The sequence below is a fragment of the Nerophis lumbriciformis genome, linkage group LG22 (assembly GCF_033978685.3).
Source record: "Nerophis lumbriciformis linkage group LG22, RoL_Nlum_v2.1, whole genome shotgun sequence".
In the NCBI taxonomy this organism is placed as follows: Eukaryota; Metazoa; Chordata; class Actinopteri; order Syngnathiformes; family Syngnathidae; genus Nerophis; species Nerophis lumbriciformis.
Window position 1 is genome coordinate 6,326,327 of NC_084569.2, and position 24,304 is coordinate 6,350,630.

At 40.4% G+C, this 24,304-nt stretch overlaps 1 protein-coding gene across 2 annotated transcripts in view; it reads right to left on the minus strand.

Moving 5' to 3' along the window:
- Positions 1-22,246, minus strand: part of slc5a11 (solute carrier family 5 member 11) — a 43,038-nt gene extending 20,792 nt beyond the window's left edge. For both annotated transcript variants that reach the window (XM_061974377.2, XM_061974376.2), the window contains exons 1-9: positions 21,433-22,246; positions 13,818-13,976; positions 13,670-13,741; positions 11,685-11,789; positions 9,154-9,213; positions 8,972-9,076; positions 8,791-8,896; positions 4,631-4,711; positions 212-417 (exon numbers count right to left, since the gene is read on the minus strand). In XM_061974377.2, the coding sequence (XP_061830361.1) occupies positions 212-417; positions 4,631-4,711; positions 8,791-8,896; positions 8,972-9,076; positions 9,154-9,213; positions 11,685-11,789; positions 13,670-13,741; positions 13,818-13,976 (894 nt within the window). In that variant the 5' untranslated portion in view covers positions 21,433-22,246. The remainder of the gene's footprint in view (positions 1-211; positions 418-4,630; positions 4,712-8,790; positions 8,897-8,971; positions 9,077-9,153; positions 9,214-11,684; positions 11,790-13,669; positions 13,742-13,817; positions 13,977-21,432) is intronic.
- Between the last annotated feature and the right edge of the window lie 2,058 nt (positions 22,247-24,304).

Here is a 24,304-nt window from a genome sequence, read left to right on the forward strand (position 1 = left end):
GCTGCCCCCGCGACCCGACCTCGGATAAGCGGAAGAAGATGGATGGATGGATGGATGCAGTCTATTCAATTGAATATAAGTTGAAAAGGATTTGTTGTATTCTCTTTTTATTTACCATTTACACAACGTGACAACTTCACTGCTTTTGGGGTTTGTAAAAGAAAAATAAAGTATAAATCCCTGCAGGTTTTATTTGATCTCCCAGGCTCACCTGATCTGAGCACCAGTACCACATGGAAGGAATGGACATCCCCACGATGACGCCAGGCCACGGGAGGTCAGAGGTCACGGGGTCTCTAAATATGTGGAACGCGTCCTCTCGAGGGACGCCACACGTGGAGTTGGGCACGCGCTCCGACGGGATGGCTTTGGGGTAATCTGTCATCAGAGCGTTCCAACCTCCCACCTCAACAAAACCTGAACGCCAAAATGAGGAAATAAGAAGGTCCACTTACTGAAGTCCATGTTCATGTGAAGGTCCACTTACTGAAGTCCATGTCATGTGAAGGTCCCACTTACTGAAGTCCATGTCATGTGAAGGTCCACTTACTGAAGTCCATGTCATGTGAAGATCCACTTACTGAAGTCCATGTCATGTGAAGGTCCACTTACTGAAGTCCATGTCATGTGAAGGTCCACTTACTGAAGTCCATGTCATGTGAAGGTCCACTTACTGAAGTCCATGTCATGTGAAGGTCCACTTACACTCTTAGAAATAAAAGTGCTAAGTAGAACCATATATGGTTCTTCGGCTCGTCCTCATAGGAGAACCCTTTTTGGCTCCAGGTAGAACCTTTTTATAAAGGTTCCACCTGGAACCCCTTTGGAGGGTTCTACCTAGAACTGTGTGTGTAAGGTTCCACCCAGAACCCCCCATGAGAGGTTCTACAAAGAACCCACACAGGGAGTTCCACTAAGAACCCTTTCGTATTTCAAGGGTTTCATCTAGAACCCACACAGGGAGTTCCACTAAGAACCCTTTTGTATTTCAAGACTTTCATCTAGAACCCACGCAGGGAGTTCCACTAAGAACCCTTTCGTATTTCAAGGGTTTCATCTAGAACCCACACAGGGAGTTCCACTAAGAACCCTTTCGTTTGTCAAGGGTTTCATCTAGAACCTATGCAGGGAGTTCCACTAAGAACCCTTTCATGTTTCAAAGGTTTCATCTAGAACTCACACAGGGAGTTCCACTAAGAACCCTTTCGTTTGTCAAGGGTTTCATCTAGAACCTATGCAGGGAGTTCCACTAAGAACCCTTTCATGTTTCAAAGGTTTCATCTAGAACTCACACAGGGAGTTCCACTAAGAACCCTTTCGTTTGTCAAGGGTTTCATCTAGAACCTATGCAGGGAGTTCCATTAAGAACCCTTTCGTGTTTCAAGAGTTTCATCTAGAACTCACACAGGGAGTTCCACAAAGAACTCTTTCATGTTTCAAGGGTTTCATCTAGAACCCACACAGGGAGTTCCACTAAGAACCCTTTCGTTTGTCAAGGGTTTCATCTAGAACCTATGCAGGGAGTTCCACTAAGAACCCTTTCGTGTTTCAAAGGTTTCATCTAGAACTCACACAGGGAGTTCCACTAAGAACCCTTTCGTTTGTCAAGGGTTTCATCTAGAACCTATGCAGGGAGTTCCATTAAGAACCCTTTCGTGTTTCAAGAGTTTCATCTAGAACTCACACAGGGAGTTCCACAAAGAACTCTTTCATGTTTCAAGGGTTTCATCTAGAACCCACACAGGGAGTTCCACTAAGAACCCTTTCGTTTGTCAAGGGTTTCATCTAGAACCTATGCAGGGAGTTCCACTAAGAACCCTTTCATGTTTCAAGGGTTTCATCTAGAACTCACACAGGGAGTTCCACAAAGAACTCTTTCATGTTTCAAGGGTTTCATCTAGAACCCACACAGGGAGTTCCACTAAGAACCCTTTTGTATTTCAAGACTTTCATCTAGAACCCACGCAGGGAGTTCCACTAAGAACCCTTTCGTATTTCAAGGGTTTCATCTATAACCCACGCAGGGAGTTCCACTAAGAACCCTTTCGTATTTCAAGGGTTTCATCTAGAACCCACACAGGGAGTTCCACTAAGAACCCTTTTGTATTTCAAGACTTTCATCTAGAACCCACGCAGGGAGTTCCACTAAGAAACCTTTCGTATTTCAAGGGTTTCATCTAGAACCCACACAGGGAGTTCCACTAAGAACCCTTTCGTTTGTCAAGGGTTTCATCTAGAACCTATGCAGGGAGTTCCACTAAGAACCCTTTCATGTTTCAAAGGTTTCATCTAGAACTCACACAGGGAGTTCCACTAAGAACCCTTTCGTTTGTCAAGGGTTTCATCTAGAACCTATGCAGGGAGTTCCATTAAGAACCCTTTCGTGTTTCAAGAGTTTCATCTAGAACTCACACAGGGAGTTCCACAAAGAACTCTTTCATGTTTCAAGGGTTTCATCTAGAACCCACACAGGGAGTTCCACTAAGAACCCTTTCGTTTGTCAAGGGTTTCATCTAGAACCTATGCAGGGAGTTCCACTAAGAACCCTTTCGTGTTTCAAAGGTTTCATCTAGAACTCACACAGGGAGTTCCACTAAGAACCCTTTCGTTTGTCAAGGGTTTCATCTAGAACCTATGCAGGGAGTTCCACTAAGAACCCTTTCGTGTTTCAAGAGTTTCATCTAGAACTCACACAGGGAGTTCCACAAAGAACTCTTTCATGTTTCAAGGGTTTCATCTAGAACCCACACAGGGAGTTCCACTAAGAACCCTTTCGTTTGTCAAGGGTTTCATCTAGAACCTATGCAGGGAGTTCCACTAAGAACCCTTTCATGTTTCAAGGGTTTCATCTAGAACTCACACAGGGAGTTCCACTAAGAACCCTTTAGTTTGTCAAGGGTTTCATCTAGAACCTATGCAGGGAGTTCCACTAAGAACCCTTTCATGTTTCAAGGGTTTCATCTAGAACTCACACAGGGAGTTCCACTAAGAACCCTGTAGTTTGTCAAGGGTTTCATCTAGAACCTATGCAGGGAGTTCCACTAAGAACCCTTTCAGGTTTCAAGGGTTTCATCTAGAACCCACACAGGGAGTTCCACAAAGAACTCTTTCATGTTTCAAGGGTTTCATCTAGAACCCACACAGGGAGTTCCACTAAGAACCCTTTTGTATTTCAAGACTTTCATCTAGAACCCACGCAGGGAGTTCCACTAAGAACCCTTTCGTATTTCAAGGGTTTCATCTAGAACCCACGCAGGGAGTTCCACTAAGAACCCTTTCGTATTTCAAGGGTTTCATCTAGAACCCACACAGGGAGTTCCACTAAGAACCCTTTTGTATTTCAAGACTTTCATCTAGAACCCACGCAGGGAGTTCCACTAAGAACCCTTTCGTATTTCAAGGGTTTCATCTAGAACCCACACAGGGAGTTCCACTAAGAACCCTTTCGTTTGTCAAGGGTTTCATCTAGAACCTATGCAGGGAGTTCCATTAAGAACCCTTTCGTGTTTCAAGAGTTTCATCTAGAACTCACACAGGGAGTTCCACAAAGAACTCTTTCATGTTTCAAGGGTTTCATCTAGAACCCACACAGGGAGTTCCACTAAGAACCCTTTCGTTTGTCAAGGGTTTCATCTAGAACCTATGCAGGGAGTTCCACTAAGAACCCTTTCATGTTTCAAGGGTTTCATCTAGAACTCACACAGGGAGTTCCACTAAGAACCCTTTCGTTTGTCAAGGGTTTCATCTAGAACCTATGCAGGGAGTTCCACTAAGAACCCTTTCAAGTTTCAAGGGTTTCATCTAGAACCCACACAGGGAGTTCCACAAAGAACTCTTTCATGTTTCAAGGGTTTCATCTAGACCTGACACAGGGGGTTCTAAAAACATCCCTTTTCAAAGGTTTTCACCGATAACCGTCTTGTCTTCTGAGGGTTCTATAAAGAACCATATTGTATTCTACAGATCAGTTTAGTTCATATTATATTGTGGTCATTTGTCATGTTGACATTGAACAAACATTCAAAACATTTTAATGAGAAAAACATTTATTTAAAGATAGGCACCATTATTGGCAAATGTTATCAGGAAGTATGTCCCTGGTGACACAGGATCTTACCCATGCTTTCAACAATCCCCGAAGAACTCTTTCTTCCCAAAACGGTTCTCTGGATCAAAATAGTTCTTACTGGAACCCTTAGTGTTAGTGAGAACCCTTTTAAAACCAATTATTCAGAAAAGGGGTTTTAAAGGGTTCTCTGGATCAAAATGGTTCTTACTGGAACCATTAGCGTTACCAAGAACCCTTGAAAAACCCTTTCTTCGGGAAAGGGTTTTTCAGAAGCAAATGGTTCCAGTTAGAACCTCAGCCCTTGTAGAAGAACCCTTTTAGAACCCTTATTTCTAAGAGTGTACTGAAGTCCATGTCATGAGAAGGTCCACTTACTGAAGACCATGTCATGTGAAGGCCCACTTACTGAAGTCCATGTCATGTGAAGGTCCACTTACTGAAGTCCATGTCATGTGAAGGTCCACTTACTGAAGTCCATGTCATGTGAAGGTCCACTTACTGAAGTCCATGTCATGTGAAGGTCCACTTACTGAAGTCCATGTCATGTGAAGGTCCACTTACTGTAGACCATGAGGATCAGTGCTCCTGTCAGCATGATGACGGTCTGGGCAGCGTCGGTGTAGATGACTGTAGCCAGACCACCTGCAACGTCAGTTTCACTTTCATGTATCATTCATGATACATTTTCACAATATTGTGGTATGACGACAACGTGCTGTATATATAAAACATTTTCTAAAATGTTTTATATTGAATACAGAATGTTATGGTATAACAGCTCTAAAATGTTCATGTATGGTACAGAGCAGAGGTTTGAACTCCAGTCACGACTTGTGACTCAACTTGGACTTGAACTCATATTTTTATCAACAACACCCGGAAACGCCGCCGGCTTCGCTGGGCCCGAGCTCATCAAAGATGGACTGATGCAAAGTGGAAAAGTGTTCTGTGGTCTGACGAGTCCACATTTCCAATTGTTTTTTTGGAAACTGTGGACGTCGAGGAAAAGAACCATCCGGATTGTTCTCGGCGCAAAGTGTAAAAGCCAGCATGTGTGATGGTATGGGGGTGTATTAGTGCCCAAGACATGGGTAACTTACACATCTGTGAAGGCACCATTAATGCTGAAAGGTACATACAGGTTTTGGAGCAACATATGTTGCCATCCAAGCAACGTTATCATGGACGCCCCTGCTTATTTCAGCAAGACAATGCCAAGCCACGTATTACAACAGCGTGGCTTCATAGTAAAAGAGTGCGGGTACTAGACTGGCCTGCCTGTAGTCCAGACCTGTCTCCCATTGAAAATGTGTGAAGCCTAAAATAGCACAACTGAGAAGTTGATCAACTTAAGCTGTACATCAAGCAAGAATGGGAAAGAATTCCACTTCAAAAATGTGTCTCCTCAGTTCCCAAACCTTTACTGAGTGTTGTTAAAAAGGAAAGGCCATGTAACACAGTGGTAAAAATGCCCCTGTGACAACTTTTTTGCATAAGTTAATGATTATTTGCAAAAATAACAAAAGTTTTCCAGTTCGAATGTTAAGTATCTTGTCTTTGCAGTCTATTCAATTGAATATAAGTTGAAAAGGATTTGTTGTATTCTCTTTTTATTTACCATTTACACAACGTGACAACTTCACTGCTTTTGTGTTTTGTATGTAATTTATATTTTTAACTGTGTTGTGTGACTGTTGCTTTTTTGTGATATGTATTTCTCTAACTTTGTTTTGCTGTCCACTATTGGAAAATAAATTTGAATCTCAATTAGTTTTTTTACCCAAATAAAGAATATTGATATTGATTGATTTTATAGTTCAACTCATACATAAGATACACTTATTAAAGATTCAAAAAAACCATTCTATTTGAGAAAATCATGATTAATTATGAGTTAGCTATGGCCAAAATGTGATTAATCAAGATTAAATAGTTTAATCGTTTGACAGCCTTAATTAACATCTAATATAATACAAAAAAAATCAGTCATATTAGACCAATAAATAATGTCTCCTTGCCAGGGGCGTCACTAGCTTTTAAGGACAGGGGGGGCTTAGCCCCCAGGAGATGCACAGGATGTGAGCGAACGTAGCGCACGAGCACAAAACCTCACAATTGGCTAACAAAGACTTATAAATTATTCATTGTTATTATTATTATTTCAGGGGGTTTATTTTCAATCTGTGTTCAGTACAACAACAAACATGGTGACATTTTGTTTACAGCATCAACAAGAAACAATGACTTGCATGACCCTTCAAGATACACTGAAACACAATGAAAGTCATGGCATTAGCCTCTATGTTATTACTTCACAACATAGAGGCTAATGCCACCACTTTCGCTTACAATACAATAATTGTTTGTTCCCAAATATTTTTCCAGTTGCACAGATTACATTTTGGGCACATATGTGACTAAAATGGTTGTAAATTCAAGCCCTGGAAATATTACTTAATTACTTGAATTAAAGTAATATCTGGATCGGGATAATGTGGCTTGTATATAATATATTTATATATATATATTATGGCAAGTCGTTTAGGAAATTAAATATATATGGAAGTCTGAATAGAAATGAGAAAGGTTTATATATACTGTAAATAAGAAAGACTTAGAGTCCGTCTGCTGATCTGAAAAAGAGCCAAAGCTGTCAAAGAGCTGAGGGATCATCTTCAAATTTCAATGCTGAAACAAATAATGCAAACAATAAAATGTAACTTCCAGGGCTTGAGAGTAACGTAGTCCCGTCGTCCCGGGGACGGTAAAAAAAATTCACGGGACGAAATTAAATGCTCTCCGGGACGATGGCTTTTAACCATTTTTTTTCTTTTTTATGTATTTATTCATTTTACATTTTATATTAAATGTCTTGGTTTTTCCTCCCTCTGAATATCCTATGAAATGTTTAACAAGCCATCCTATAATAATAAAACAGCTATTAATGTAACAATACAATAAAACAAATATATTTAATGATGTTTTTTTCATTATTTTAACAATAGGCTAATGTATATTACTTTATATGGATTCTACAAGAAACACAAAACTTAAAAACTAAATTATTTACAATTGCAGACACAAGGTTTTGTGCAGCTTCACTCATTGTAAAGGAAGACGGAAGTCCACGCAGGAGAAAAATGACTACAAAGATGGTGTCTGGGTTTTTCTTATATATATATATATATATATATATATAAATACATATTAAGTCTTTCATACATATATATATATATATGTATATATATATGAAAAACTTAAAGGTATACGAGATAGGCTCCAGCTCCCCCCGCGACCCCAAAGGGAATAAGCGGTAGAAAATGGATGAATGGATAGAGGATGTTGTGGATCATGTTGACTATTGGTCCTCCTAATTGTCAATCATTCTGGTGATGTTACGTAAGGATATATATATATATATATATATATATATATATATATATATATATATATATATATATATGTATGTGTGGGAAAAAAATCACAAGACTATTTCATCTCTACAGGCCTGTTTCATGAGGGGGGGGGTACCCTCAATCATCAGGAGATTTTAATGGGAGCATTCGCATACCATGGTTTATATAGGGCACAGAGTGGGTGGGTACAGGCTGGCGTAGGGGCGTGGTGATTGGCTCATGTGTTACCTAGGAGGTGTTTCCGTCTGTGGCGGCATGCTGTTACAATTTCACTGCGCTTGTTGAGGGATGACAGGTCTGGACGGTATATAATAAACAGTTTGTCTTTCAAGCATAGGTTGCATCTTTTATTACCACTATTGTAAGGTCTGCTGGATGCAAGAATTTGCCATGTTTTTGAATATTCAACATTACTGTCTTTGAGGTCCCAAATGTGTTTGCTGAGTTCTGTGGTATTTCGCAGGTTTTGGTTCCTGAAAGAAGCCTTGTGATTGTTCCATCTGGTTTTGAATTCACCCTCGGTTAATCCTACATATGTGTCGGATGTGTTAATGTCCTTGCGTGTTACCTTAGATTGGTAGACAACTGATGTTTGTAAGCACCCCCCGTTGAGAGGGCAATCAGGCTTCTTTCGGCAGTTACAGTCTTTGTTGGTTTTGGGGTCGCTCTGTCTGGGGGCCGACGGCTCATTTGCAATTGTTTTGTTGTGGTTTGAGATGATTTGTCGTATATTGTTCATGCAGCTGTAGCTCAATTTAATGTTGTTCTTGTTGAATACTTTTCTTAGGGTGTTGTCTTTGGGAAAGTGTTTGTCAATCAGATTGAGGATTATATATATATATATATATATATATATATCGCAGAGAAAATGCGGACTGGATTTTGAGTGATGTTGGCATTTTCTATATGAACAAGTGGAATGGATTGGACACTGACGCACTAAAGGGGCTCTCTACCTTACGCTATGAAGTGAGGGGAAACTGAGTGAATAATGACAGGTTATATTATTATTTATTTAAACCCATATTCGGGCCACTTTATAATGAATATGTCGGCATGTATTTGTAAAAAAAAACAGCAAATTATTTAGGGGGGCTTAAGAATATTTTAGGGGGGCTTGAGCCCCCCTAAAATAGACCTAGCAACGCCAATGCTCCTTGCTAAGACACGAGCAATTCCTCAATATTTGAAAAAAAATGTCCAAGATTTCATCTCAAGCATGTATAAAGTAGAAAACAAACGTATAAGTAAGTCAATAAAATGAATGGATGAGCAAATAGATGGTAGACAGGAAACAAGTCTCACCTGCGACAGTGTAGAGAGCAGTGACTGACAGGAGGAGCACCACAGCCAGGTAGATGTTCCACTGCAGAGCCAGCTGGATGAACAAAGCTCCAGCATACATGTCCACCTGACATCACACACAACCACTAGTCACTTCTCACAAAGGTCTTTCTAAAAGGTACAAAAAAAAAAAAAAACCTACCGATATCTTGGTGAAGATGTAAATAAACAAAGACAAGACTGCTATAAACAATTGTGTTCTTCTCCCGCCGAAGCGTCTCTGCAGGTACTCGGGCATGGTCGTCACCTGCAGGAACACAGACCGCAGAGATGTAAACGTGGTAGATAAAGTGCAGATGAAGTGTGTGTGTTGCATGAGGGTACCCCAGACGCCAGATAGATGGGCAGGAAGATCCAACCCAGCAGCAGCACCATAAACAAGCCCTGTGGTCAAGCAACATTAAAAGGGATTTGTTTTGTGTCTACATTTAAAATGCTTCCTTGTGGTCTACATCAGTGGTCCCCAACGCATTTGATACCGGGCCCCACAGAAACTTTCACCCCCCCAAATCCTCCACACGACACCTCCGCTCCGGACAGGCTAACCTCCTCCAACCCTTCCATCCATCCATCTTCTTCCGCTTATCCGAGGTCGGGTCGCGGGGGCAGCAGCCCAAGCAGGGAAGCCCAGACTTCCCTCTCCCCAGCCACTTCGTCCAGCTCCCCCCCAGGGGGATCCCGAGGCGTTCCCAGGCCAGCCGGGAGACATAGTCTTCCCAACGTGTCCTGGGTCTTCCCCGCGGCCTCCTACCGGTCGGACGTGCCCTAAACACCTCCCTAGGGAGGCGTTCGGGTGGCATCCTGACCAGATGCCCGAACCACCTCATCTGGCTCCTCTCCATGTGGAGGAGCAGCGGCTTTACTTTGAGCTCCCCCCGGATGACAGAGCTTCTCACCCTATCTCTAAGGGAGAGCCCCGCCACTCGGCGGAGGAAACTCATTTCGGCCGCTTGTACCCGTGATCTTGTCCTTTCGGTCATGACCCAAAGCTCATGACCATAGGTGAGGATGGGAACGTAGATCGACCGGTAAATTGAGAGCTTTGCCTTCCGGCTCAGCTCCTTCTTCACCACAAGGGATCGATACAGCGTCCGCATTACTGAAGACGCCGCACCGATCCGCCTGTCGATCTCACCATCCACTTTTCCCTCACTCGTGAACAAGACTCAGAGGTACTTGAACTCCTCCACTTGGGGCAGGGTCTCCTCCCCAACCCGAAGATGGCATTCCACCCTTTTCCGGGCGAGAACCATGGACTCGGACTTGGAGGTGCTGATTCTCATCCCAGTCGCTTCACACTCGGCTGCGAACCGATCCAGTGAGAGCTGAAGATCCTGGCCAGATGAAGCCATCAGGACCACATCATCTGCAAAAAGCAGAGACCTAATCCTGCAGCCACCAAACTGGAACCCCTCAACGCCTTGACTGCGCCTAGAAATTCTGTCCATAAAAGTTATGAACAACCTCTGAGGACAAAACTACGAACTATGGAAGACCGGGCTTTCTGCTCCGCCGCTCCCAGTCTGTGGAACACTCTCCCTGACCACCTGAGGGCACCACAGACTGTGGATGCTTTTAAAAAAAGGCTTAAAAACCCGCCTTTTTAAAAAAGCCTTTTTTTTTAATTTTTAGATATATGCATACTAGTTTTAGCTATTTGGCTGTTTTAATTTATTATCTTCTTTTTTTTTGGTAGCACTTTGAGGTTGTTTACTCAATGTAAAGTGCTTTTTACAAATAAAATCTATTATTATTATTCATTAATTTATAAACTGTCGGAGGCAGATATTTTCATATATCCGTATTTAAGTGTTACTTCTTTATTTTCATAATCATATTAAAGATTAAAGTACCAATGATTGTCACACAAACACTAAGGTGTGGTGAAATTTGTCCTCTGCATTTGACCCATCCCCTTGTTCCCCCCTGGGAGGTGAGGGGAGCAGTGGGCAGCACCGGTGGCCGCGCCCGGGAATCATTTTTGGTGATTTAACCCCCAATTCCAACCCTTGATGCTGAGTGCCAAGCAGGGCGGTAATGGGTCCAATTTTTATAGTCTTTGGTATGACTCGGCCGGGGTTTGAACCCACAACCTACCGATCTCAGGGCGGACACTCTAACCACTAGGCCACTGAGTCGGTAATCATATTACAAAACAGCTAGTGTTTTTCTTCCAATTGTGGTCTTTTGGTTGTCTGCAAATACTCTGTGCTAACCTTGACTATGGAATGTAAGGAGGAGAGATAATCCTTCTCCTTATCTCTTCTTGTGTCCAGCTGCGGAGGACAATGGGCATGTGTTTGGGCGGGAAAGACGAGACAGCGAGGGTGGGAGGGAGAGAGACTTTATAGAATAGAGGGTTTCCATATTTTAGGGCAGACCATTCTAGTTGCGCGATTGAATGTTCTATGCTGGACTGGTCTCATTATATTTGCAAAGCTTTGCAAATATATGACAAAATACCTATTCTGTCTCTGGTGGTTCTTTTACTCAGCTTTAAGTGTCGTGAAGAGCTTGGGAGCGACCAGAAACTTGAACTTTTTTCCCCACATTGTCATTATGGGGTATCGTGTGGAGCATTTTGAGGATAAAATGAATGTATTCCACTTTGTAATAAGGCTGTAACATAACAACATGTGTATATAATGACATCACAAATGGGGAAAATTCCAAACGGCTTGTTTGGAGGAAGGCAAGATTGTTTTCTAAACATCTCCGCCATGCCTCCGTGGTTTGATGTGGAATGTTGGCAGATTCCACGTACACAAAAACAAGTAGAACAGTTGCCCTTCACCACGCTGATCACCACAAGGATGGACATGATTCTCTCTGGTAACTGACTTGTGATATCGTACATTCCACTCATACGCTATCGCTCCGATTCCTGCTGCGGCTCCTGACCCGGCCAGGCCGATCAAGTGTCCGCTGCCGATGTTACTGGCGAACAGTGAGGCCCCCACCTGCATGGAGACAACACTGTTACTGGCACGTACACTACTGTTACTGGCACATACACTACTGTTACTGGCACATACACTACTGTTACTGGCACATACACTACTGTTACTGGCACATACACTACTGTTACTGGCACATACACTACTGTTACTGGCACATACACTACTGTTACTGGCACATACAGTCCTGTTACTGGCACGTACACTACTGTTACTGGCACGTACAATACTATTACTGGCACATACACTACTGTTACTGGCACATACACTACTGTTACTGGCACATACACTACTGTTACTGGCACATACACTACTGTTACTGGCACATACACTACTGTTACTGGCACATACACTACTGTTACTGGCACATACACTACTGTTACTGACACATACAGTAATGTTACTGGCACATACACTACTGTTACTGGCATGTACACTACTGCTACCGGCATGTACAGTCCTGTTACTGGCACATATATATATATATATATATATATATATATATATATATATATATATATATATATATATATATATATATATATGTATATATATGTATATATATATATATATATATATATATATATATATATATATATATATATATATATATATATATATATATATATGCATATTTACATATGCATATACATGTATACACATACATGTATATATACACATTTATGTATATATTTATACACATTTATGTATATACATACATATATACATATACATATATACACATACATATACACATATGTATACATATATACACATATGTATACATATATACATATATACACATACATATACATATATACACATATGTATACATATATACACATATGTATACATATATACACATATGTATACATATATACACATATGTATACATATATACACATATACATATATACACATACATATACATATATACACATATGTATACATATATATACATATGTATACATATATACACATATGTATACATATATACACATATGTATACATATATACACATATACATATATACATATACATATATACACATATGTATACATATATATACATATGTATACATATATACACATACATATATACCATACACATATGTATACATATATACACATATGTATACATATACATATATACACATACATATACATATATACGTATATGTCTACATATATACGTATATGTCTACATATATACACATATGTATACATATATACACATACATATACATATATACACATACATATACACATATGTATGCATATATACACATATGTATACATATATACACATACATATATACACATGTATACATATATACACATACATATACACATATGTATACATATACACACACATACATATATACACATGTATACATATATACACATACATATACACATATGTATACATATATACACATGTATACATATATACACATACATATACACATATGTATACATATATACACATACATATATACACATGTGTATACATATATACATATATGTATACATATATACACATATGTCTACATATATACACATATGTATACATATATACACATACGTATACATATATACACATACATATATACACATACATATACACATATGTATGCATATATACACATATGTATACATATATACACATACGTATACATATATACACATACGTATACATACATACACATACGTATACATATATACACATACATACACATATATACACATACATATACACATATGTATACATATATACACGTACATATACACATATACATAAATATATATATATACACACACACACACACACACACACACAAACACATATCCATTTTCTATATATATTTCTATATACACACTCACCGGCCACCATGTCATGCTCTTCCCTGCCAGGAAGTAGCCATCTACCGTGCTCCGCTTGGTCCTCCACATGGACTGGTACAAACACCACAAACAATAAATACATCACATCCCACAACATTTCTCTCATGTATTATAAATCAACAATTACCCAGAAGCCCACGGCCAGCACCAGCACAAAGTAGAGCACCAGAACCACAATGTCCACGGCCTCAAAGTTGGCTGTGGATCCTCCTCCGGCTGGAGAATCTGTGGTGGACTCACTACTTCCTCCCTGGGGGGTCACCATCACTGCATGCTCAAACATCATCTGGAAATGGAACATAGTACACTAAGTTCTTTTTTGCCTTAAATTGCTCCATCAATAATTCTATTTATTATTACTAATAAATATAATATAAATACTATTTATTATACTCCGGAGCGACTTATACTCCAAAAAATACGGTATATATGTATACACACACACATATACATTCCTTGCTCACTAATTGACTGAAAGAGCACGCACTTGGCGCGATGATGTCATGTTATCCATGGAAAAATGCATTTTTAGACAACATGATTTGCATGAGCGTTGCCATTTTGCCTTTCCATTAAGAAAAATAAAATAGTTTTTAGTGTAAGTTTGCTGGTTTCAAGAAATGTAATACCAAGCGCATATCATTATGTCAAGATAATGGCACTAGCATTTACTTCATTTAAGAATATTTTTCAACATATTGAGCAAAAAGGTCTCATATTTGTTTTTGCTAACAAGAAAAGTGCACTTGTTATTAGTGAGAATATACTTATTTTAAGGTATTTTGGGTTCATTGAGGTTAGCTAATTTTTTTACTTGTTTTGGAAAGTCTTGACAAGCCAAATTTTCTTGCTCTATTGGCAGATAATTTTGCTCAGCTAAAGTAAAATACCCCTAGGAAAAAACACAGACAAAACTGCTTGTAACTTCCGGTAAGAATGTCGTAGAGACATGAAACAAAAACCTCTATGTAGGTCTGACTTAGACCTAGATTTCATACATTAACATCTTTTACCAAAAATCAACAGAAAGCTGGCAATTCCCCCTTCAAAACAGAACATTTGTAAAAAATGTCACTTTTGCCTCTTTGAGCTGTAGTTTGACCCCCTTAACATGCTTCAAAACTCACCATATTTGACACACACATCAGGACTGGCAAAAATTGCCATCTAATCAAAAAAACAAACCCCAAAACTCGAAATTGCGCTCTAGCGTCCCCTAGGAAAAAAACACAGACAAACCTGCCTGTAACTTCCAGTAGGAATGTTGTAGAGACATGAAACAAAAACCTCTATGTAGGTCTGCCTTAGACCTAGATTTCCCACATTGACATCTTTTACCAAAAATCAACAGGAAGTTGGCAATTCCCCCTTCAAAACAAACATTTAGTAAAAACTGTCACTTTTGCCTCTTTGAGCTGTAATTTGACCCCCTTAACATGCTTCAAAACTCACCAAACTGGACACACACACCAGGACTGGCAAACATTGCGATCTAATAAAAAAAACCCAACCCCAAAACTCTAAATTGCGCTCTAGCGCCCCCTAGGAAGAAAACACAGACAACTGTTACTAGAAAGAAAACTCAGACAAAACTGCCCGTAACTTCCAGTAGGAATGTCTTAGAGACATGAAACAAAAACCTCTATGTAGATCTCACTTAGATCTACATTTCATAGATTGACATATTTTACCAAAAATCAACAGGAAGTTTGCAATTCCCCCTTCAAAACAAAAGTTTTGTAAAAACCGGTCACCTTTTTTCAAACATTATCTCCTCTGAGCGCGTTTGTCGTGTCGGCTTCAAACTAGCACAGGAGAGACATTGAACCCTTCTGATTAAAAGATGACCAAAGAGTTTTAATTACTGCTCCGGTTTGGATTTTATGTGCCGTCAAAGTCGGTCCCGTCCATCGCTGCTTGCGGCTTTAATTTTTTTTACTTGTTTTGGAAAGTCTTGACAAGCCAAATTTTCTTGCTCTATTGGCAGATAATTTTGCTCAGCTAAAGTAAAATACCCCTCAATTTTGTATTTTTAGGGACCGCAATGTCCCTTTGGGACAGAGGACCCTATTGTAATTGTAAGATTTTATTATTATTATTCCGCCGCCTCTTTGAGCTGTAATTTGACCCCCTTAACATGCTTCAAAACTCGCCATATTTGACACACACATCAGGACTGGCAAAAATTGCCATCTAATAAAAAAAAAAAAACCCCCAAAACTCAAAATTGCGCTCTAGCGCCCCCTAGAAAAAAACAGACAAAACTGCCTGTAACTTCCAGTAGGAATGTCTTAGAGACATGAAACAAAAACCTCTATGTAGGTCTGCCTTAGACCTAGATTTCACACATTGACATATTTTACCAAAAATCAACAGGAAGTTGGCAATTCCCCCTTCAAAACAAAAATTTAGTAAAAACTGTCACTTTTGCCTCTTTGAGCTGTAGTTTGACCCCCTTAACATGCTTCAAAACTCACCAAACTGGACACACACACCAGGACTGGCAAACATTGCGATCTAATAAAAAAAACCCAACCCCAAAACTCTAAATTGCGCTCTAGCGCCCCCTAAGAAGAAAACACAGACACAACTGCTACTAGGAAGAAAACTCAGACAAAACTGCTTGTAACTTCCAGTAGGAATGTCTTAGAGACATGAAACAAAAACCTCTATGTAGGTCTGCCTTAGACCTAGATTTCATAGATTGACATCTTTTACCAAAAATCAACAAGAAGTTGGCAATTCCCCCTTCAAAACAAAAATTTAGTAAAAACTGTCACTTTTGCCTCTTTGAGCTGTAGTTTGACCCCCTTAACATGCTTCAAAACTCACCAAACTGGACACACACATCAGGACTGGCAAGAATTGCGATCTAATAAAAAACCCCAACCCCAAAACTCTAAATTGCGCTCTAGCGCCCCCTAGGAAAAAACACAGACAAAACTGCCTGTAACTTCCAGTAGGAATGTCTTAGAGACATGAAACAAAACCTCTATGTAGGTCTGCCTTAGACCTAGATTTCAAACATTGACATCTTTTACCAAAAATCAACAGGAAGTTGGCAATTCCCCCTTCAAAACAAACATTTAGTAAAAACTGTCACTTTTGCCTCTTTGAGCTGTAGTTTGACCCCCTTAACATGCTTCAAAACTCACCAAACTGGACACACACATCAGGACTGACAAAAATTGCGATCTAATAAAAAACCCCAACCCCAAAACTCTAAATTGCGCTCTAGCGCCCCCTAGGAAAAAACACAGACAAAACTGCTTGTAACTTCCGGTAGGAATGTCATAGAGACATGAAACAAAAACCTCTATGTAGGTCTGCCTTAGACCTAGATTTCATAGATTGACATCTTTTACCAAAAATCAACAAGAAGTTGGCAATTCCCCCTTCAAAACAAAAATTTAGTAAAAACTGTCACTTTTGCCTCTTTGAGCTGTAGTTTGACCCCCTTAACATGCTTCAAAACTCACCAAACTGGACACACACATCAGGACTGGCAAGAATTGCGATCTAATAAAAAACCCCAACCCCAAAACTCTAAATTGCGCTCTAGCGCCCCCTAGGAAAAAACACAGACAAAACTGCCTGTAACTTCCAGTAGGAATGTCTTAGAGACATGAAACAAAACCTCTATGTAGGTCTGCCTTAGACCTAGATTTCAAACATTGACATCTTTTACCAAAAATCAACAGGAAGTTGGCAATTCCCCCTTCAAAACAAACATTTAGTAAAAACTGTCACTTTTGCCTCTTTGAGCTGTAGTTTGACCCCCTTAACATGCTTCAAAACTCACCAAACTGGACACACACATCAGGACTGACAAAAATTGCGATCTAATAAAAAACCCCAACCCCAAAACTCTAAATTGCGCTCTAGCGCCCCCTAGGAAAAAACACAGACAAAACTGCTTGTAACTTCCGGTAGGAATGTCATAGAGACATGAAACAAAAACCTCTATGTAGGTCTGCCTTAGACCTAGATTTCATAGATTGACATCTTTTACCAAAAATCAACAAGAAGTTGGCAATTCCCCCTTCAAAACAAAAATTTAGTAAAAACTGTCACTTTTGCCTCTTTGAGCTGTAGTTTGACCCCCTTAACATGCTTCAAAACTCACCAAACTGGACACACACATCAGGACTGGCAAGAATTGCGATCTAATAAAAAAACCCCAACCCCAAAACTCTAAATTGCGCTCTAGCGCCCCCTAGGAAAAAACACAGACAAAACTGCCTGTAACTTCCAGTAGGAATGTCTTAGAGACATGAAACAAAACCTCTATGTAGGTCTGCCTTAGACCTAGATTTCAAACATTGACATCTTTTACCAAAAATCAACAGGAAGTTGGCAATTCCCCCTTCAAAACAAACATTTAGTAAAAACTGTCACTTTTGCCTCTTTGAGCTGTAGTTTGACCCCCTTAACATGCTTCAAAACTCACCAAACTGGACACACACATCAGGACTGACAAAAATTGCGATCTAATAAAAAACCCCAACCCCAAAACTCTAAATTGCGCTCTAGCGCCCCCTAGGAAAAAACACAGACAAAACTGCTTGTAACTTCCGGTAGGAATGTCATAGAGACATGAAACAAAAACCTCTATGTAGGTCTGCCTTAGACCTAGATTTCATACATTGACATCTTTTACCAAAAAACAACAAGAAGTTGGCAATTCCCCCTTCAAAACAAACATTTAGTAAAAACTGTCTTTTTTGCCTCTTTGAGCTGTAGTTTGACCCCCTTAACATGCTTAAAAACTCACCAAACTGGACACACACATCAGGACTGGCAAAAATTGCGATCTAATAAAAAAAACCCAACCCCAAAACTCTAAAGTGCGCTCTAGCGCCCCCTAGGAAAAAACACAGACAAAACTGCTTGTAACTTCCGGTAAGAATGTCGTAGAGACATGAAACAAAAACCACTATGTAGGTCTGCCTTAGACCTAGATTTCATACATTGACATCTTTTACCAAAAATCAACAAGAAGTTGGCAATTCCCCCTTCAAAACAAGAATTTAGTAAGAAATGTCACTTTTGCCTCTTTGAGCTGTAGTTTGACCCCCTTAACATGCTTCAAAACTCACCAAACTGGACACACACATCAGGATTGGCAAAAATTGCGATCTAGTAAAAACCCCAACCCCAAAACTCTAAATTGCGCTCTAGCGCCCCCTAAGAAGAAAACACAGACACAACTGCTCCTAGGAAGAAAACTCAGACAAAACTGCCCGTAACTTCCAGTAGGAATGTCGTAGAGACATGAAACAAAAACCTCTATGTAGGTCTGCCTTAGACCTAGATTTCAAACATTGACATCTTTTACCAAAAATCAACAGGAAGTTGGCAATTCCCCCTTCAAAACAAAAATTTTGTAAAAACTCACTTTTGCCTCTTTGAGCTGTAGTTTGACCCCCTTAACATGCTTCAAAACTCACCAAACTGGACACACACATCAGGAGTGGCAAAAATTGCGGTCTAATAAAAAAAACCCAACCCCAAAACTCTAAATTGCGCTCTAGCGCCCCCTAAGACGAAAATACAGACACAACTGCTCCTAGGAAGACAACTCAGACAAAACTGCCTGTAACTTCCACTGGGAATGTCGTAGAGACATGAAACAAAAACCTCTATGTAGATCTCACTTAGAACTACATTTCATAGATTGACAACCCCCAGCAAAAATCAACAGGAAGTTGGCAATTCCCCCTTCAAAACAACAATTTTGTAAAAACTGTCACTTTTGCCTCTTTGAGCTGTAATTTGACCCCCTTAACATGCTTCAAACCTCACCAACCTGGACACACACATCAGGACTGGCAAAAATTGCGATCTAATAAAAAACCCAACCCCAAAACTCTAAATTGCGCTCTAGCGCCCCCTAGGAAGAAAACACAGACACAACTGCTCCTAAGAAGAAAACTCAGACAAAACTGCCCGTAACTTCCAGTAGGAATGTCTTAGAGACATGAAACAAAAACCTCTATGTAGATCTCACTTGGATCTACATTTCATAGATTGACAACCCCCAACAAAAATCAACAGGAAGTTTGCAATTCCCCCTTCAAAACAAACATTTAGTAAAAACTGTCACTTTTGCCTCTTTGAGCTGTAGTTTGACCCCCTTAACATGCTTCAAAACTCACCAAACTGGACACACACATCAGGACTGGCAAAAATTGCGATCTAATAAAAAACCCCAACCCCAAAACTCTAAATTGCGCTCTAGCGCCCCCTAAGAAGAAAACACAGACACAACTGCTCCTAGGAAGACAACTCAGACAAAACTGTGTGTAACTTCCAGTAGGAATGTCGTAGAGACATGAAACAAAAACCTCTATGTAGGTCTGCCTTGGACCTAGATTTCATACATTGACAGCTTTTACCAAAAATCAACAAGAAGTTGGCAATTCCCCCTTCAGAACAAATATTTAGTAAAAACTGTCACTTTTGCCTCTTTGAGCTGTAGTTTGACCCCCTTAACATGCTTCAAAACTCACCAAACTGGACACACACATCAGGACTGGCAAAAATTGCGATCACATAAAAAAACAAACCCCAAAACTCTAAATTGCGCTCTAGCGCCCCTAGGAAAAAACACAGACAAAACTGCTTGTAACTTCCGGTAGGAATGTCATAGAGACATGAAACAAAAACCACTATGTAGGTCTGCCTTAGACCTAGATTTCATACATTGACATCTTTTACCAAAAATCAACAAGAAGTTGGCAATTCCCCCTTCAAAACAAACATTTAGTAAAAACTGTCACTTTTGCCTCCTTGAGCTGTAGTTTGACCCCCTTAACATGCTTCAAAACTCACCAAACTGGACACACACATCAGGACTGGCAAAAATTGCGATCTAATAAAAACCCCAACCCCAAAACTCTAAATTGCGCTCTAGCGCCCCCTAAGAAGAAAACACAGACACAACTGCTCCTAGGAAGAAAACTCAGACAAAACTGCCTGTAACTTCCAGTAGGAATGTCTTAGAGACATGAAACAAAAACCTCTATGTAGGTCTGCCTTGGACCTAGATTTCTTACATTGACATTTTTTTACCAAAAATCAACAGGAAGTTGGCAATTCCCCCTTCAAAACAAACATTTAGTAAAAACTGTCACTTTTGCCTCTTTGAGCTGTAGTTTGACCCCCTTAACATGCTTCAAAACTCAACAAACTGGACACACACATCAGGACTGGCAAAAATTGCGATCTAATAAAAAACCCCAACCCCAAAACTCTAAATTGCGCTCTAGCGCCCCCTAGGAAGAAAACACAGACAACTGTTACTAGAAAGAAAACTCAGACAAAACTGCCCGTAACTTCCAGTAGGAATGTCTTAGAGGCATGAAACAAAAACCTCTATGTAGATCTCACTTAGATCTACATTACATAAATTGACAACCCCCAGCAAAAATCAACAGGAAGTTTGCAATTTTTTGTAAAAACCGGTCACCTTTTTTCAAACATTATCTCCTCTGAGCGCGTTTGTCGTGTCGGCTTCAAACTAGCACAGGAGAGACATTGAACCATTCTGATTAAAAGATGACCAAAGAGTTTTAATTACTGCTCCGGTTTGGATTTTATGTGCCGTCAAAGCAGCTTTAATTTCCCCTTGTTTCTGAACACTGACTTTTTGCAGTGTAGGATCTTCTTAGATTGTGCCGGTGAACACAACCTTGTGTTTATTTTGTGTTGCATGATAGTAAATCGTGAAAGGAACTCACCTCTCTGAAGGTTGTCAGCAGACTTGCACTTTAAAAGCGTCCCAACAAAGAGTGGCCAAGAAACAACGGGATGACGACTCTCGCCTTGAATCTTCAACTGCTCTGCACGAGATCAAACTCCACTTTCCCACAAGCGCAACACGGAGTCTTGGTTAAAATGTAAAGGATTTATTGCTCGAAATGATGGCTACAGGTGTCGTTAAAGATAGCGCTGCAAGGTTTTTGGCAGCCACGTCACAGGCATAATAAACATGTGCATGTTCATGTCTCACATGGCGTATATTATTGTGCACACAAACATGGACTTTATAAGTGCTTGCACCGGTAAAGACAATACAAAATTGTAGGTCATGAGAAAAGCATTGTTTGTTGTTATTATTACATCATTGTTTTAAAGAATTAAGAGCATTTTTGGAGTATTAGAGACGGAAATGAAATGAAACTAAAGAATATTCAAAGAAAAATGTGCCTTTTTTTTTTTCTTCTTCACCACAGCAAGTTAATCGCATGAATGCTTTTGGTTTAATTTCCACACTGGATCACCATGTTACTGACAAATGGTGAACCCGTGCCCTCTTTCATGAGAACCAAGTACACAAGCAGGGACTTTATTTCACGAGGATAATGTCAGAATTTACAAGACTAAAGAAATATTTTTAAAAGAGTGAGTCAAATTTGACAAAAATGCATTCTGGTATTTAGAGATTAACAGTGTTTACTTATATAGCTCTAAATCACAAGTGTCTCAAAGGGCTGCACAAGCCACAACAACATCCTCGGTTCAGGTCCCACATCAGGGCAAGGACAAACTGAACCCAATGGGACGTCGATGTGAATGACTATGAGAAACCTTGGAGAGGACCGCACATGTCGGTGACCAGTCCATAGTGGATCTAACATAATAGTGGCAGTAACCCCCCCTTCCCCTTAGGGGGGGGGGGGGGGGGGGGGAACCAAGATTGTGGAAAAGCATGGACAATCTCAAGGCTACAAGTCCATCTCCAGATATCTAAATGTTCCTGTGTCTACTGTGTGCAAAGAAGAGAACAATTGATGAAACGAAGGATTGTTAGAATTGTGGATAAAGAACCTGGATCCACTTCCAAACAAATTCAAGCTGACCTGCGAGCTGACACTGTTGTACCCTATCATCTCAATGAAAAGGGACGCTACGGTACGAGACCCAGGAGGACCCCGCTGCTGACAGAGACAATAAAGAAGTTTGCAAAAACTTACCCGAGGAAGCCATAATCCTCCCGAGAGAACGTCCTGTGGACAGATGAGACTAAAGTGGAGCTTTTTGGTAAAGCACATCATCACACTGTTTACAGAAAACAAAACGTGGCCCTCAAAGACAAGAACACCATCCCTACAGTCAAACATGGTGGAGGTTCACTGATGTTTTGGGGTTGCTTAGCTGCTTCTGGTACCGGATGCCTTGACTGTGTGCATGGCATCATGAAATCTGAGGACCACCAAAGAATATTGGGGCAGACACAGGTCCGGTGGCCATGGATGAAGTGCTGGCTGTCCAGAGTCGGGAGCCGGGGTGGACCGCTCGCCTGTGCATCGGTTGGGAACATCTCTGCGCTGCTGACCCGTCTCCGCTCGGGATGGTTTCCTGCTGGTCCCACTATGGACTGGACTCTTACTATGATGTTGGATCCACTATGGACTGGACTCTCACAATATTATGTCAGACCCACTCGACATCCATTGCATTCGGTCTCCCCTAGAGGGGGGTGGGGGGTTACCCACATATGCGGTCCTCTCCAAGGTTTCTCACAGTCATTCACATCGACGTCCCACTGGGGTGAGTTTTTCCTTGCCCTTATGTGGGCTTTGTACCGAGGATGTCGTTGTGGCTTGTGCAGCCCTTTGAGACACTTGTGATTTAGGGCTATATAAATAAACATTGATTGATTGATTGATTGATCAATCTACAGTTATAATGTGATTGGGCAGGTATGCTGTTTATATTGTGGGTTAATACTCAAATAAAATATTTGTTATTATGGACCTGAGTCCGCCTGAATTTCGGGAGATTTTCGGGAGAAAATTTGTCCCGGGAGGTTTTCGGGAGAGGCGCTGAATTTCGGGAGTCTCCCGGAAAATCCGTGAGGGTTGGCAATTATGGTATAAGTAAGATTTTCATTGTACGGCAAACTGTCCGTTTAACTGTGCATATGACAATAAACAATCTTGAATCTTGAATATAAATGAAAAGGTAGGTGAATTTCACAAGAATAAAGTTTGAACGTCACAAGGATTTTTCCAGAATTTACAAGAATAAAGATATAATGTTACCATAAAAAAAAAAATCTTAATTTTACAAGAATAGAAACAAATTTCATGCCAATTTATTTAAAAAAAAATATGAACAAAATAAATACTTTTTGGATTTTTAATATATAGGATCTTCAGCTCTCACTGGATCGGTTTCGCAGCCGAGTGTGAAGCGACTGGGATGAGAATCAGCACCTCCAAGTCCGAGTCCATGGTTCTCGCCCGGAAAAGGTCTGGAGTGCTATCTCCGGGTTGGGGAGGAGATCTTGCCCCAAGTGGAGGAGTTCAAGTACCTCGGAGTCTTGTTCACGAGTGAGGGAAGAGTGGATCGTGAGATCGACAGGCGGATCGGTGCGGCGTCTTCAGTAATGCGGACGCTGTATCGATCCGTTGTGGTGAAGAAGGAGCTGAGCCGGAAGGCAAAGCTCTCAATTTACCGGTCGATCTACGTTCCCATCCTCACCTATGGTCATGAGCTTTGGGTTATGACCGAAAGGACAAGATCACGGGTACAAGCGGCCCAAATGAGTTCCCTCCGCCGGGTGGCGGGGCTCTCCCTTAGAGATAGGGTGAGAAGCTCTGCCAT